The following is a 17723-nucleotide window of genomic DNA, read 5'->3' on the forward strand; positions in this document are numbered from 1 at the left end:
CGTTCCGAGTTTCAATTCTCCGAATGATGATATTTCATTCGAGACGTAAAGAACACATAGCAGAAATGTCAGCCATTGCCAATGAAATACAGCAGAAAGGCTGTAGAACATCTCACTTACATAGTATAGGCCTATAACGAAAATTACACTGAGTAGTGCGATGTTAGATTTAGTCTACAGTTTACAGTTCATATTAGAATAATTTCTTGATCTAAAGAAACCCTCTTCCATTCCTAGTTGTAGTTTCAAATGTGTTGTGGAGCATTTTCTTCGTTTTGCTGTAGGCTACCACCATCTACTGTTAATTGACTGTATTGCGTTGAGTCGTGATTCGCTTGTTTTCATTTCCTAAAAACGACGGACAGGTGGAACTAGTGTCGGTTAGTGAGATCAAATTTAATGAGTGGGCAGTATAAGCAGCTAGTGTTTTGCCACGCGGGTATTTGTTGGTGTGTGTGTGTGTGTGATATTTCCGCAGTGAACCGAGTGATTTTAACTATTGTGTTGTTGGTGGGCTTTGGTTAATTCAGTGATGGACCTTCGGGTTCAGTAAGCCATGTAGTTTGTTAGTTCTTGGTGGTGTGAATTTGAAATTGGTTAAATTGACAACCGAGGGAGATGACGAAACCGCAACTCATTTCCTACAGCCATCCACAAGGTAAGAACTGCACAAGATATGCATGTAATAAACAGACAGAAACGTTAACAGCTGCACAGAGCAATGTCAACTCTTACGAGTGAAACAAATTGTTGCTGAAATGTTTGAAAGATTTTTGTTTCCTTGGAATACGGTTATGGTGAGTTTACAACCTCGTTGAGGGTCTTGCCTTCAGTTTTTTCGTAATGACTCACCACCTTTTCGTTCTGATCTCAGTACCCCCCCTTACTCCTCAAGCCCACATTATAACATTGTTACCAACACATTAATACATAATGTTAAAAATAAAGCTTTGTGTTACTATAACGTTTTGTTATAAAGCGAAACTTTTCTGTCTGTCAAGACAAGCTTTCCACAAATATTTAATTAAGTGAAAAGAGAAGACTGTTGTCATTGTAATAATCTCTAGAATGGTTAAGTTAATGGTAATGATACTGTCTATGAGAATATGACGTCATTAAGTAACATTTTAAAAATGGATTGCAGAAAAGTAGAAGGTTTATCGAAATTACAATAGTTATAAAATATGTAAGGAAATTTGTTGTATTTTCTATCTCGTACGGTTATGGTGAGTGAACAACCACGTTGAATGATACTGTTTATTAAGGGTCTTTCCTTCATTGGAAATGTAGTTTAGAAATGCTGTCCATATTGTCCTCCGTTTTTTTCCGTAGTGACTCACCACCTTTTCGTTCTGATCTCAGTACCCCCCCCCCCCACTCATTCGGGCCTCATAATAATATCAAGTGTTACAAACACATTTACACATAATGTTAAAAATAAAGTTTTGTATTACTGAAACGTTTTGTTATAAAATGAAACTTTTCTGTCTGTCAAGACAAGCTTTCCACAAATATATAATTAAGTGAAAAGAGAAGACTGTTGTCATTGTAATAATCTCTAGAATGGTTAAGTTAATGGTAATGATACTGTCTATGAGAATATGACGTCATTAAGTAACATTTTTTTAAATGGATTGCAAAAAAGTATAAGTTTTGTCGAAATTACAACATTTATAAATTATGTAAGGAAGTTTGTTGTATTTTCTATCTCGTACGGTTATGGTGAGTGAACAACCATATTGAATAATACTGTTTATTAAGGGTTTTTCGTTCATTGGAAATGCTGTAGTTTAGAAATGTTATCCATTTTGTCTTCCCTTCGTTTTTTTACGCACTGACTCACCACCTTTTCGTTCTGATCTCAGTACCCCCCCTTACTCCTCAAGCCCACATTATAACATTGTTACCAACACATTAATACATAATGTTAAAAATAAAGCTTTGTGTTACTATAACGTTTTGTTATAAAGCGACATTTTTCTGTCTGTCAAGACAAGCTTTCCACAAATATATAATTAAGTGAAAAGAGAAAACTGTTGCTATTGTAATAATCCCTAGAATGGTTAAGTTAATGGTAATGATACTGTCTATGAGAATATGACGTCTTTAAGGAACATTTTTAAAATGGATTGCAGAAAAGTAGAAGGTTTATCGAAATTACAATGTTTATAAAATATGTCTGAACATTTGTTTTACTTTCTGTCTCGTACGGTTATGGTGAGTGAACAACCATGCCGAGAAATACTGTTTGTTGAGGGTCTTGCCGTCATTGGAAATGCTATTCATTTCGTCTTGGCTTCATTTTTTCCGTATTGACTCACCACCTTTTCGTTCTGATCCCTAGACACCCTTACTCCTCCCGGCTTCATTATAACAATAAGTGTTACCAACACATTAATACGTAATGTTAAGAATAAGCTAACATCTTGTTACAAAGCGACAATTTTCTGTCTGTCAAGAAAAGATTTCCACATATTTTTAAAATGAATCTCAGAAAAGTAGAAGATTGATCCTAATTACAATATTTATAAAATAAGTAAGGACATTTGTTGTACTTTCTGTCTCGTTTATTTATTTTATTATTGTCTAATATAAAAAATGTTTTCTTACATCTGACAGTAATTTATAGCCTGCTGATGATATTGTTGGTGAAGAAAATTGGAGAATTAGGGATGCCTATAAAATATTAATGATTTCCTAAAGGGAAGAGACCATTTTTAAGACATGGGCATAGATGGAAGGGTATTATTAAAATGTATTTGAAGGCATAGTATGGGAATTTCTGGAATGATTTGTTTAGCTTAAAAGAGAGTTCTTTGGCTGGTTCTTGTGAAAACGGAAGTAGACTTTAGAGTTTCATAGAGGATGGGACTATCTTGATTAGCTGAGCGACTATTAGCTTCTGAAAAACAAATTTGTTCTCCGGAGTTACTTAGTGGTACTCGTGTATTCCGACTTCTTGAACCAGGATCTTCGGGAGAAGGGGTAGTGTTATTTTATTCTCATCTTGTTTTAAAGCACAAACTTTGCGCTTACAAGAACACAAGACTTGTAGTCTAAAAGGCTCTTGTGTGCACATATAATAGTCGCTGAGCTAATAGATATCACTTAGTACGTGTCAACAAAACCTAGCTGTTTTCTAACATTGCTGGAAACGAGGATTCCCTGTTAAAGTTCATTTCAAGTTTCAGCAATCATCGGATCTCATAATAAGTTCATTACGCAGATAACATGAAAGTCGCGCTTTCCCTCTGCAATTTATTTGATTTAACTACACGATGATAATGATGACAATACTTCTGATCGTTAACATCTAGTCGGCAAAGTTTAACTGAAGCAATTACACACAAACACAGGAAGATCTGAGTTTGGTTTTAAGATTAGAAGAAAAGTAATTCGATATAAGTAAAATGTGAAATGTGAAATTAACGTTGTCCAGCTACACGCCGTGTTGGCCCTGGATGGGGGGTGGGGGAGACGCTGTGTATATTTGCTACTCATTCTCAACTTCGATACTAGATGGGAGTGATTGGCCAGAGTCGCAATCCGACCGTGGGAAAAAATATCTGGCGGCCTTGAAGTACGCACATCTATAAGTGCCTTGGGTAGGATTTAAGTTCTCTAGTAAAAGCTTCGCTAACATCCATGCCCTCCTTAAACTATACCGCTTTAAAACTAATGAAAATATAACAGATTTTATTTAGTAATTTAAAACTTATAGCACGTTTAATACGCTGCTAGCAGGTAATGGAATGGTTGCGAGGACGTCTTCGAAATCCATCAGTCTGTTCTTGCTGACAGCCGTCGATAAACAACCAAATAATTATCACTGCCTGAAACATCGTTACAGGTTGACGATGATTCTTCAATTGCACAGACTGAATCATTGCTGATACTCTGATGCTGCAAGTTCCTTAAATCTCACTGCGACCCTGATGATCATAAAATAAATTCTGTATTGTTGTGTCGTGTTGTATGGTAGTTTACCGACGTTTCGGAGATGCTTGTTGCCTTCATCATTATTGCCCTGAAGATGGAGGCAACAAGCACCTCCGAAACATGGGTAAACTTCTACCAGACTACAACGGTGACAAAAATCACTTAGGAGATTGTCGTCTTGGTTTAAAACCGTGTATATAAGATCCCGTTTCTGGTCATTGTTCAAAGTAGGGTGAATCCAGTCTTCATTATTATATCCGATTTATTCAAGATCCATTTTAATATTATGTTCCCATTCACGTCTCAGACTCACAATTGGTTCTCCATGACTCCGACTAAAATTGTATATGCATTTTTTATCTCCCGAATGTGTATTAAGTGATACCATTCCATTCTAATAGATGTGTTCACTATGGAAATAATTAATAATTATTTTTGTCGTCAGAGTGAGTGAGTCGTAGACTCTGTTCTTAGGAGCTCTGGGATATTTCTGCTCCGTGTGTCGGCAAAATTTATTTCTATATGTTGGGGCATTGAATATAACACTTTTGTTACCGGCTACATTGTGCAGACAACTCACGTAGACGACTCATTTTTATTCCAAGCAAAAAAGGCAGGCTTCGCACTAATCCATGTCGACTTTCGGTTTACAAGTATGCCGTCATTTTCATGGATCAGGTGTCAAAAAATGTCGAGTAGATTTTACTAAGCGCGCTCTTTTGATCAGTAAGTACATAAAAGTTTGAAGGGTAGAAGTAATTGGTAAGCAAAGCGTAGTCAAAGCAAAGGTTCCATCTCAAAGTGAATATAAAAGAAGAAAAAGACTGCTAATGGGATTATTGAAGGGGTGGTAGCCCCGTGGCCCGCAAGGTACGATCCATGTCACTGGAATGCTTCAAGGGACCGGTGAATGTTCACTGAACTTCCGTCCCTACTTTCAGAAAACTCTTCAAAAGCACCATCTATGTAAACGCGAAAGAAAGTAACTTTCAGGCTCTAAAATGTACTCTATAGGATGATTTACTTAAAGTCACTGCAATTATAGACGAGCGTACTACAAAGGAACACTTAAGTAACAGGGATGTCTGATTTGGGAACGCTCAAAATCAGGTGCATATTCATCAGGACCTCCTTTAGAAAAGCTTACGAATTTACATAATCCAACTTTCGCGAAAATAATTTGAACGTAGATTACATTTTTGATCACGTCTTCATTGAAGTCAGAACAATGCATTCAGAAAGGCTATTATGTGATAAAAATCATTTATATTTTAAACATTTATAGCCATTCGCAGCAGCTAAACAAAATTCGTGATTGATAAATGTAACAAAATTGAAGTACATTTGTAATTCCTACAAATTTAATGAGTTGTAAGGGAAGTTATTACCTCAGGTTATGTCCACGAGAAAACCGAAGACATCGTGATCTCACAAATTTTATTTTTAACTTTACGTTAGGTTAGGTTAGTTTAGATTGGGTTGATGTAGGTTACGTTGGATTTGGTTAGGTTAGGTTGTGTGAGATTATGTTAGGTTGGGATCAAATTTTTTAAAATTTAAAAAAAATTACAAATCAACTAAGAAGTTCATACATTTTCCAATTTAAAATTTATAAAAATTTGAAAATATTTAAAATTTTGAAGAAGTACAAAAAAAATTAAATAATATCTCTGAAAATTAAAATTTTTCGAATATATTCAAAATTGAAACATTTTAAAACTAAGAAATTTTCGGAATTTTGAAAACTATGAAAAAGTAAAAAGTAGGTTAAAAATGTCATTAAATTAAAAGTTTTCGAAAATTATCTGCGTATTATGCAATTTTACTGACTGAGGCACATCGGATCTATTCGCATGAGGGCTACGTGTTTTGAATCTTATAAATTTTTAAATTTACGAAATTCCCAGCTAATTTTGGAACTTCTTGCAATTTCTATTTTTTTCTTCAAAATTTTTAATTTTAGAAATATTTTGTTAGTTTTGAAAATTTTTGCAATTGAAGAACCCCTTTACCCAATGGATGGGAGGCTGAGTAGGCCACAGATAAGGCATTGAAGTAAGATCTTGCAAAAATCCTCTGCCCCTGCCGAGGTTACTGCAACGGTGACATCGGAATTCCTATTGAATTATAATTCAAAAGGGATTCCAATAATTATTGGTTCTCCTGACTTTATATTTGTTGCGTGATTTTGTTCAGCCTTTCCTAGTGATGTTAACATAGTGCGTTAAAATAGGCTACGGCCGCTTCAGAGTTTATCGTACTTACTTTATCGTCATTGCGTCGAACTCAGCCTGTACAGCTGAAACGCATAGTAAAATAACCCAAGTACGTGTCACTATAAACTGACTTAGTTACCGGAACGAACTCATTATTAATGCAGTCTGAAATATATTAGGTCTCGTTTTTTTTTCTTGAATTGGAGACGGGATTTTCCCGAAGTATTATAAAATCCAATTTACAGTGTGATTTTCTATTAAAAGTTGGTATAACCAGTTATAAGCATAAACTTACAGAGGTAATCGAGGCCTTCTGAGTTGCTTTTCTCTGTAGCGACTTCCCCACGGTATTCAGACTACGTCGTGCATGGTATCACGATGTGTATTTTAACATTTTCTTTCCAACTTCGAAAATCTTCCGAACGAATTCAGCCAGAAAGATTTTCTCCACGGAATTGGCACTTAAGATCAAGGTAACAAATGCTTCAGATGGTCTGAGGTGCAACTTTGGTGTTGTTGATGGGCATTTCATCTGCGATACCTACGAATCTGAGGGCAATTGAAAATTAAAATGTTTCCTACTCTCACCGTTCGTATAAAAAATTCAGCAATTCGCAAAAACAGCACTAAATTAAGCATTTATGACTTTTACTTTCGTTTAATGTTCGTGTTATTTAAAACTTAGTCGCATAATTCATAATAGTAATTAATGTAAAGTTTACGTACTTTTGCAAGTTTTCTTTATTAATAGTTATTAGACATGACAACTAACGATCTGAATACCATCATAGTCATAATTATCAACGAATAAGAAGAGATTTCATTCATATTTTGTAGATACACTCGTAATCTTTTGTCATCTCAAGAGACTAATTAATGACTTACAAACCTTTTTTTTCCCAAGAACTAACACTCACAACATTTCATCTATCTCAGGTGGTTGAACATGTTATTTTGTTGCTACTGACGACAGAGAATTAAAATATACGAAGTTATAATGATCTTTAATGACATTATGTTTTTATTAAGTTTCTTTAAATTTATCGCAGACAGAAGGCGGGAAACACTCGCACATTTAATGCTCTTCTACCGAACTTTACTGTTGAGCGGTTAACACTTTTACTTCGTATTAGTTTCTTTAGGTAAATGTCGCGACAGTACCTTAAATTAGACCACGACCACTTCCTTGTCTTGTTTCGAGATTTACTCGCTTACACGAGGGAAGTAGCACATTGAGAGAAGAAAGTGGTTGTACGTGGGCCATAATGAGTCGCCATTTGCCTTTCTGCAAATGATATTCCACCTGTCGTTAATCATCGTTTCGCTAACCGAGGTCTAGTAACCTGCTGACTGAATTCTTACACCAACATGTATCAGCATACAAGGCAAGTTAATACCGTTGCAAAATCTCTCTTTACTGTGTGCAAAGAACACACATAAATTACGGACATGAAAGATGGAAAATGGTATAGCCGAATACATATTAAGGTTTTGTAATTTTGCCATTTGTTTATATTCATCAATTGGAATTAAATATAAAAGTGAAGAGGTGCTCAGAAGCTGGTAACAAGTACCAAAGAATTAATACAAATTTCTATTCCAGCCATAATATTCTTAGCAAATGTGGTGGCCACACTGTGATGCAAACAGCCTGTCTAGTAATTATCCTGGAAATTACAGCAGCTTAAACAGGACACAGTTTGCTGCCGGGAGTCGTAATTCGTATCCGATAGATTTCTGATGTTAGTTGGCATTTTCAATAGAGTTGCGTCACCATTCTGTTGATTATATTGAGGATATGTCATGCAGGATGATGGGATTTACTCTAATATTAAAACAAACGAGCCAGGTGTCTGTAGATTAGTTTTCGAACCTCTTGCTACCGAATGGACTCACTTTAGCATCCAAATTAATTTACGTTTAATTTATGATCGAGGTACATTAGTCCGTGTTTTCGGATTCTGCTGCCATGTGCTTCGTTATTTGTATCGACGACAAATAATACATCTATGTGCTCATTTTAATATTATATTATCATTAAAAAATATTGATAGTGTATAATAGAGGCTGGGGTATAATTCATTCATCGCTTTTAAGATGCATTAGTAGACTAGTCGTGATTATGATTCTCGAGATAGTTAGTCACGTTTTGGATGAATGGAACCGCAAAGTGTCAACTATTTTATTGAGAGAAAACTGACGAAATAATTATAATCTATTTTGACGGACGAACCATATGACTTCAAAGTAAAATAGCCCTAAATTTTCGTCCATAAAAAAGTTTTCAGAACGTTCCCATTTGTGTAATTTACGTGTGTTAATAGATAATATTTTAAACCAAACACTTCTTAAGAAAATGTTCATTTCTCTCTGGCCTCCATTTGTATTGCAAAGCTGCAGCTTAAAAATACACAGCGACGGAACACGATATAGTAAAAAGTAGACCGCGGGGTCTTGTTAGTCCGGTTATTGTCTCCAGCCGCACTGCAGGCACGGAAACGACCACAAGACGCTGAAGGCATGCAAGATACTAGATTAATTAATTTATATAAAATTGTACGTGTGCAATTATAATTAAAACATTGTTCGGTGTGTTCCTGTGTTTCCTTAACAAAGTGAAATTGCTAAAGTATGAAGGAAGTAAAACGCATTTGGAACTCCGTTTTTCTTTTGACATTTGGAAAATATTTACACATCTGTTTAATTATGTATAGTATTTATAGGCTATTTAAACTCCATATTCTTGTCGATAAGTTTATGCAAGAGAGGAATTGAAAGTCAGGTGTAGGTGAAGGCGTAATATTGAATTGGATCTTGAAGAAAACGGGTGTCGACTGCAATCATCTTGATCAGGTAGGCTTGAAGACACTAACGAATCTTCAAGTTCAATAAAAGATGGGAAATTTATGAACTAATCGATAGCGATTATTAGATTATCAAGGATTCTTCTGTCTGGAGTAAGAGGAGATGTTCAGTTAACTCCACTTTCTGCCTAACCGATCTGAGTATTGTGTCCAATCATCCTCACGATCCAGTCACGTCTTTTGAATGAAAACTGGAACTAGTGATAGTTTATGAACGCTGGATTTGTTTACCTGTTGTATGTTACCGAAATAATACACCAGTGTTTATATTCGGTAGCTGTTTGAAGGGAGGACAAAAACAATAATTTTCTATTCTTTCTCCTTGAATTTCTCGCTTCTTTTCCCTGCATTTTTCATCTCTCTACAGACTCTTCAAAATCAGTGGAGGAAATGTATCATCGAGGTTGACGGAGAAAGTGTTAGTGGGATAGCTAGCCGTCTCTATTTGCTGTCAGAACGGGAGAAGTCTCGAATCCCCTTGAGTTTTTCTGGTCCGAGATGGATGTGTGTAGATTTACTACACGGTTCGATTGCTTATTTTTCCAGGGGGAAACCCCCCCCCCCCCCAAGAACTTCTTTTCTTGTGTGGGGTTGTGATTGCGCAGTCGAGACCGATGGGCCGCACATGCGTTCTGCCCTTGTGCCATTGGTGGCAAGGCTGAAAGCGTCCAGATGACAGTCGCGACGGGTCGGTTGCACTCGTGGTTCGCGTTGTAATCGCCGCCGCCGCCGTCGACTCGTGTTCCCTCACTCGTGATCCCTATGTGATATTTAACTTCTGCAGGTGCTTACGCGAGAAGGCAATCTCCATGTGTCTCAAGTGATCTGTTTTTGATTGTTTTGTGCGATCAGCTTTTGCATCCTAACAGCAGTCCGATGTCTAGGCCGAGGGTGCTCCTGGCTGTTTTACTTCTTCTTTGGGGTAAGGATCTGCTGTAGTAGAACTGTTTTGTGCAAAACTTGCTGGCAGTTGCATCCCACACACACACAGGGGCCTAGAACAATTTCAATTAATCCCATAGAAATTTAGTCTAATTGAGATGTATGAACTTTTAGACGTCTTAGTACACTAATCAAACTTTTTTACCATCTAATGAAAACTGAATTGTAATTCTGAATACATTTTTTACAACAGTAACAATACAGGTTAGCCAATATTACTAATGAGAAAGAAATGTAGTTTGTTTCTACTTTCATTCAACTTTAAAGTAAACTTAATCTTAAACACACGCTAGTACCGGTCCCGGGGTCCTGCATGAAGTTCAGATACTGTATCCTTTTTACTTTGAACCGCTTAAAAATTTTGATTTAAATTGGAGTAATAATCATTTTGTGTTCGCTATGAATGATGGAGACAATTGCACGTTAAAATCGAGTAAAATTGAAGTATGGTATTTACAAGCCAAAATAGTAATCCAAAAAATAAATTAGTAATCCACAACACACTTATATTCATGGATGTGTATTAGTTTCTTATACAAATGACAAATTCGATGGTGTAAAGTCCTTCTTTAGAAGCCATCACTCACTGAGCTAGCCAAGAAATCCTCTGCTTCTTATGGGACCCGAAGGTTCATTCTCATATTCAAAAGAGCGAGCCAGTGGCCCCGATTCTGAGTCCGTTGATTCAAAACCTCCGAACGTATATAAAATTTATTTTATAATATTCTCTCGCCTATGTCCAGGTCTTCAAATCGTCTCTTGTCTTTAGGTTTTCGGACACGAATCGTGTATGCATTCTTTTCACTTCCATGTGTGCTACATGCCCCACCTATCACACACGTATAGGTTTGATCATCCTATTAATATTTGACGAAGGGTATGAATTATTGAAGTTTTTTTATTTTAATCAAATTTCCTATCATTTCACCCTACTTGGACATAAATGTTCTTGTCAGCACCCTGGTGTCAGACCCCCTCAATCTTTTTTCTGTCCTTATTGCGAGAAACCAGTTTTCATACCTGTGAAAACAACACGTATAAAATTGTTGTTCTGTACTTGGTACTAGTTTCACCGGGATCGACCGAATGTAATAAAATGTTACGTAATAAATCCCTTCCAGTTGAGTCATGGGTTTACCTGAAGTCGAAAGGGAGTTAATGTCCTGTCTCGTTTTACTCCTTTTTCCTCAAATATCTTACGAATGAGGAATGTATTTTTTGATAGCCGATAGATCAATTTTTTCAAAGCTGCCAACCTTTTTCTGGTTTTGACTTGGTATTGTTCTTGAACTCCCACATAATTAATTTACTAAGATTAAATCCACGCAATTTGAAAGTTGATCATTACCCGTTTACTTACGACTGTATTTTCCGAACATTTACAAGCACCAAACAGTGACCAGGATCACAGTAAACTTCCTATAAAGTTCGTATATAAAATATATTATATTATTATCGGTCGTCTGTCAAGACGCGATCAGTCAAACTATGTACTCGTGTCTATGTAAGGAGAAATTAAACTGTATTAAAGAATTTTTGGATTTTCGTCCATTTTGCTTATGACAGTTGCATATTTGTTTTAGTAAATAGTGCGCTGTGGTTTGCAACGTCGTTGCTTTAGGCGGACGCAGTCTTTTGTTAAGATAACTCAACTCAATTTACTTCAGGTCTAAGTATCAACGTCTACCTGCAGGTGCTGTTCCAAGTCCGACATCGCGACATCCTGATTCTTTTATTGCGAGAGTTTGCTAGCCCTCTGCCCAAACCTCGAGGTGGTTGGTCGCCCCTTGTCGGCTGTTTTCTGTGTAGTCATTCAGTATATTCGTAACTACCGTCCATATCCAGAGGCCTTCTGAATTTGCAAGCTGAGAATCCTCGATGTCGTGGTGGCAAGGGACCGACTTAGCCTGCGAGCACTAGTAACACAAACACGAGAGGAAAAAGTAACATAGTGGGATTATACTTCTGAGTGCACTACAGTAAAACTGCTGAAGAAGTTTCTTAACTTTTCAACAACATTTGGAGCTGCATGGTTGGTTTAAATATCCAACCTGGATCTGTTCCTTTATCAAGTTATAAAAATACCAGAGCACAAATCGCAATTTATGTTTACAGAATAGAGCACTTATTTACTGAAGTTCTTTGCAAATGACATGTCTGTTGCGACTTAATGTTTTCATAGAGGTATAAATATTGAATTTGGTCTTCTGAGTTGTGATCCCAATTTCATTGATGGGTGGTTACCAGTGATTTTCCTGTGACGCGATATCATATTTTCAAATTATTAAACGTCCTTAGTTTCGTTGAACGTAATAAATAATCGCACTGCATACTGTGTGAAGAGAAATGATAAATTCCGAAAAAATACACCCCCCAACAACACTGAAATATTCAGAAAGGTGGAGAAATATTCTGTCGTCTTCATAAATGAGAATGAAAGTGAAAAATTTCATTAATTGGTTATCATTCCTCGGTTGATATTTTTTGAAAGTGGAAAAGTAGGACGTCGAAATTTCAGGCAAAGAAACATAATTTAATTATAATGCCCAAAAATCTTAATTCAAAACTTTAAACTTTGTTATATTGGACATCGTTCTTGTCGTCAAATATTTCAATACCATTATAGGGCCGCTTCTAATAACTCTAAACTGAAATGTTAACTGCATTTGACTTAAGCGTGCATAAACTTCAGGCGATATATAAAATTGTTTTTCATTGCAAATCCTGTGTTCTGCGCAATGTGTGAAATTGACACGAAGTTGAAATGTGCTTTCCAAGAACCTCGTTAAAATTTTGAAGTGTCTGTGTACGAGTTCAAGAACTACGGAACAATTTAAAATGCACAGACCTTCTCACTATTTAAAAAAAAAAAACCACTGACTTTTGATTCGTCCCAGGAGCTTCATTATACTGCGAGATATCACAAAGTGTATTCACACGTGCATGAAGGAAGTATGTGATGGTTGGTGCGTTGATGAGATTGATCGAAACATAGTGTGCATGCCCTCAATTAGACATTTTAAATCAGCTGATGAAAGAGTAAAAGGCTTTTGAATGGAAAATGGATTTAATTGCAGTCTCACGTTTTCTACGGAAGCACAGATTTTTGGGTACTCGTAAATTATAAACTTACACAGATGTGTGTTTGTTTGTTCTGGTTACTTGGAAATCGATTAAATCGTAGAGCCGTTTTAAGCGAAAGCGTTAGTGTACGTCATTTTCTAAACTCCACTTAAATTTCAAAGTAAGTTGTACTATTACGGGTTACATACCACACTATTGTAACGGACTTCCCTTAAATTTGCTTTGTTAAAGTTTAACAAATTTTTACAAGCCAGGGTTACTCCCGCCAAAATTCCTTCCAGCCCTCCCAGTCACCTTTAATTTGTAAAAAAATAATGTAGTGAAAATCACTAATTTATTATAACTTGCTTTTGATTAAGTATGTGGCTTATAGAACAAAGTAGAGTCCCAAGTCACCTGCTTATTGCGAGAAAAGTGACAACGTTCGTACCATCTGCGAAAGAAAACGTGTTACACCCACTGGCTTGTTCGCCGTCTACCTGCTGTCTTCCGAAATAAGTAAACGTAACATTTAAAATCATTATTTACATGTTACGATGTATGTGGGGATATTGTGAAGTATTAGTTGAGGAAAGTAATAATATTCTTTAGTCCAGAGTAACTTGAAACGTAACAATCAGAAGATAATTGGGTGCAAGTACGAACATAAATTGAACAGCGAAATTAAGTTCAATATTTGAAGTCAAAAGTCACCCACAATTAATATTGAGTTTAATAAACATGACAAAAGCATTTATAAGGAAATGTCTAGTCGTGTCGACAAGTCTAACAACAAATTATTTTAAAGCAGTAATGTAATAGAAACTAGGCGTCATTTCAGTTTTATGATTGAAGTAATCTCTTTTAAACTGCAGACAACTGAACATATCTATAAGGTAGTATATTTGCGTCATATTGTGAATTAGGTTAATATTTTAATATTTTCCGTCAAATCACAATTTTAATAAGATAATAAAATATAAAATATTTAAAATATCATTCCACGTTCCGCATCGAATGATCGATTTACAAATTGGAACGTCTCTTACGACATGAACATATCTGTTTCTGGCAATCAGTTCGAGAAGGTTGTGATGGCAAACGTCTCGGAGAAACATTCTGAATCTTCAGGGCATTCAGCAACCCTTGCACTTCTCAGCCTCCTGAAGATGGAAACAGTATGTCTCTCCGAAACGTTGGTATCTACCGACGAGTCTGCACGGCGCCGAAACCATTGGCTTCATTAAAAAATAGCATCCGAACGTGCGCTTTGAAAGAGAGAGGGGGAACATACTGCATCCAACAGGCATGCTAACTCAGCGGTAAAGAGTCTCGAAAGTTTTTTTGGAGTTGACCTGGTTCAAAGCTGAGCCTAGGACTGACTAATTAAGTAGCTGGCTTAGGAAACCCGAAGGTTCATCACCAAATTAACCAAAGCCCTTCACCGGTCCCTTGCTTGGGCCAAGAAAATCCAATCGCCAACTGAGCCTAGGACAGGTTACATTATTCAGATATTTTTTAAATTTCACTTACTCACTGATTGTCATCATTTAGAAGATTCCGTCTCCCATTAACTAACTCCTCGATCTAGGAAAGGTGCATTCGAGGTATCGTGTGTGAATACTATAATACTATAAAGTACGTCGACGATACAAGATCGTCATTGGGTACTTAATGAATGAGTCTGAACTTATGAAGACGTATTAAAACACAGTGACACGTGGAAATATTTATCTCGATGGCTGGAAGACATGGCTGAAATGATAAAGCCTAAATATTTGATTATATAATCAGTTTATTAAAAACTAAAATTACGTAAAATACATAATATATTGCCTGTATTTGCCTGTTCCTGACTGAGAAACAGAAACATCCGCATTTCTCAAACATCCATTTGGACCGGATTTGAGCTCGTGGTTTGAGGATGTGAATGTTTTTACAGGGGAATGAATAGTTGAAATAAATGGGCCTTTGCGAGGAGCAAAAGTTTCTAAATGGCTTGCCCTAATGTTTTCCCTACAAATGTTTCTAGTAAAAGTGCTCTGAAACAGCGGAAGAACACAAAATAATGCACTGCCACGTGTGTACGTTTATAATGGAAAGGCATTAACTGAACGGAACCGGATACACGTCTTCACGTGTAAGTGTGCTGTTTAGTGCAATGCTAACATATAAGCAATAAAATGTATACAAATAAATGAACTAGCTCCACTACGATAATTCACCTGCAGTTGTGGAAAACAGTAATTATAAGCCGTGCTGCGATAGAACAGCTGTTAACAGGCTAACAATTTAGTGCACGAGATCAGATAGGCCTAAATTAGTGTACAGTAGACGAAGATAGGAAGTACGAATTCCGCACTGTAGTTAAAATGCTTTATGCGGAAAGTAAGAATATGTGCGTGTGAAGTTTTCATAAGAAGTTGAAGGGTGGGGGGAGCTGATAATGAAGATAATTTTAGAATGAGCGACGGCAACAACACAACCACAAAAATTAAGATTTTAAGCAGTGTTTCGTAACATACAACAATTTGTTAAATGCTGATCTTATGCTGTAAATTAAATAATAGTTGTATTGCGTTCTTCAGAAAGTTCCAGACACGGGTATAACATTCAAAGAACAAGTGCAATCATAAGTTTCACTTTTCTTTTTGCAAGTTTATGATAAAATTTAGAAACAAAAACTTTTCCACTGGCAAAACTGAATACACTCCACGGACAAAGTTCTGGACCGGAAACGTTTGTACGGAATGAAAATAAGTTTTCTTTATTCATAGCACTACAATTTTTTAAATTTCCATTCATAATCGACGTATTCAGTTTTATTTTATTATCGTATATTCTTTATTGTAGCCGCGGTGGTCTAGCGGTTAGAACGCTGGCCTTGTAATCCTGGGGGTCTCGGGTTCGATTCCCGGCGGTGCCCGAATTTATAACTTGTGTTGGGCAAGGCCGTGGTCTAGACAACACGGAGTTTTCCTCAGTGGCATCCCAACAATTACTCCATTCACACTCACACAGAAGAAGGCAATGGCAAACCACTTCTGGATCATCTGCCAAGAACGTATATGAACAGGTCCCAGTCCGAGAAAAGGATGGAAGGATCCTGTTCATATGGACCTGTCGTCAGACAGAACACTAAATAAATAATAAGATGAGGTGGTCTAGCGGTTAGAACGCTGGCCTTGTAATCCTGGGGTCTCGGGTTCGATTCCCGGCGGTGCCCGAATTTATAACTTGTGTTGGGCAAGGCCGTGGTCTAGGCAACACGGAGTTTTCCTCAGTGGCATCCCAACAATTACTCCATTCACACTCACACAGAAGAAGGCAATGGCAAACCACTTCTGGATCATCTGCCAAGAACGTATATGAACAGGTCCCAGTCCGAGAAAAGGATGGAAGGATCCTGTTCATATGGACCTGTCGTCAGACAGAACACTAAATAAATAATAAGATGAGGTGGTCTAGCGGTTAGAACGCTGGCCTTGTAATCCTGGGGTCTCGGGTTCGATTCCCGGCGGTGCCCGAATTTATAACTTGTGTTGGGCAAGGCCGTGGTCTAGGCAACACGGAGTTTTCCTCAGTGGCATCCCAACAATTACTCCATTCACACTCACACAGAAGAAGGCAATGGCAAACCACTTCTGGATCATCTGCCAAGAACGTATATGAACAGGTCCCAGTCCGAGAAAAGGATGGAAGGATCCTGTTCATATGGACCTGTCGTCAGACAGAACACTAAATAAATAATAAGATGAGGTGGTCTAGCGGTTAGAACGCTGGCCTTGTAATCCTGGGGTCTCGGGTTCGATTCCCGGCGGTGCCCGAATTTATAACTTGTGTTGGGCAAGGCCGTGGTCTAGGCAACACGGAGTTTTCCTCAGTGGCATCCCAACAATTACTCCATTCACACTCACACAGAAGAAGGCAATGGCAAACCACTTCTGGATCATCTGCCAAGAACGTATATGAACAGGTCCCAGTCCGAGAAAAGGATGGAAGGATCCTGTTCATATGGACCTGTCGTCAGACAGAACACTAAATAATAAATAATAAAATATTCTTTATTGTGAATGAGAGCCGAGTTCTGTTTAAGCCTAGGCATTATCAAATCTAGGCATGAAGCCGTGGTCTTACTCTTAAACACTGAATAGGTCTCAGTAGTCGGTGAGCTTATAGTCTGCAGCCTCAACAGCGCCGAGGGTTTGAATGCCCAGTGTTCTGTTCGAATCTGCAGACTCATTCCTCCATGTCTTTTGATGTATTCTCTTTGCAGACTCATTAGCTGTGTAGTAGCATACGATTTAATGCTGGTTAAATTAAGATTCGTTTATCTTTCATGCAGCCACTATGCTGTTACTTTATATTATACAAGAATTATTGTCCAAAATTTTGTATTTTCCGAAAATATATCACCATATGTCACTGTTTGGCGCTAGTGTCGACCCCAGATTACAAGTTTGTTCGTCCGCCATGTTGTTGTCACCGATTGTGGAAAATTATGATGTACGGTCGAAGAATAGTTTCCAAAGGCAAAGTTATACACCAAATTTCATCCAATTCAGTGGTTCTCGATTTCAGTAACGTTGACAGACGGACATATTTAGCCTTACACGCGTATGTCTTACAAATAACGCATAAAATACACGCAGGGAGTTGTTTGATGAATTACGTTATTATAATTTCACGACTTGGAAAC

The 17723-nt window shown here is 37.2% G+C and overlaps 1 protein-coding gene across 2 annotated transcripts in view; it reads left to right on the forward strand.

Annotated features, from left to right (window-relative positions):
- The first annotated feature begins 421 nt into the window (after nucleotides 1-421).
- The window catches only part of Gfrl (Glial cell line-derived neurotrophic family receptor-like), a 557991-nt gene continuing 540689 nt past the window's right edge, over nucleotides 422-17723 (forward strand). Inside the window, exon 1 of one of the 2 annotated variants that reach the window (XM_087343770.1) lies at nucleotides 422-658. In XM_087343770.1, the coding sequence (XP_087199896.1) occupies nucleotides 619-658 (40 nt within the window). In that variant the 5' untranslated portion in view covers nucleotides 422-618. Of the gene's footprint in view, nucleotides 659-9703; nucleotides 9942-17723 lie in introns of those variants that run through there. The other variant, XM_087343769.1, reaches the window with a different exon arrangement.

Source organism: Zootermopsis nevadensis, unplaced genomic scaffold, assembly GCF_977971745.1.
Source record: "Zootermopsis nevadensis isolate Lab colony 2312 unplaced genomic scaffold, Znev_1.0 Znev_ptg000006l, whole genome shotgun sequence".
In the NCBI taxonomy this organism is placed as follows: Eukaryota; Metazoa; Arthropoda; class Insecta; order Blattodea; family Termopsidae; genus Zootermopsis; species Zootermopsis nevadensis.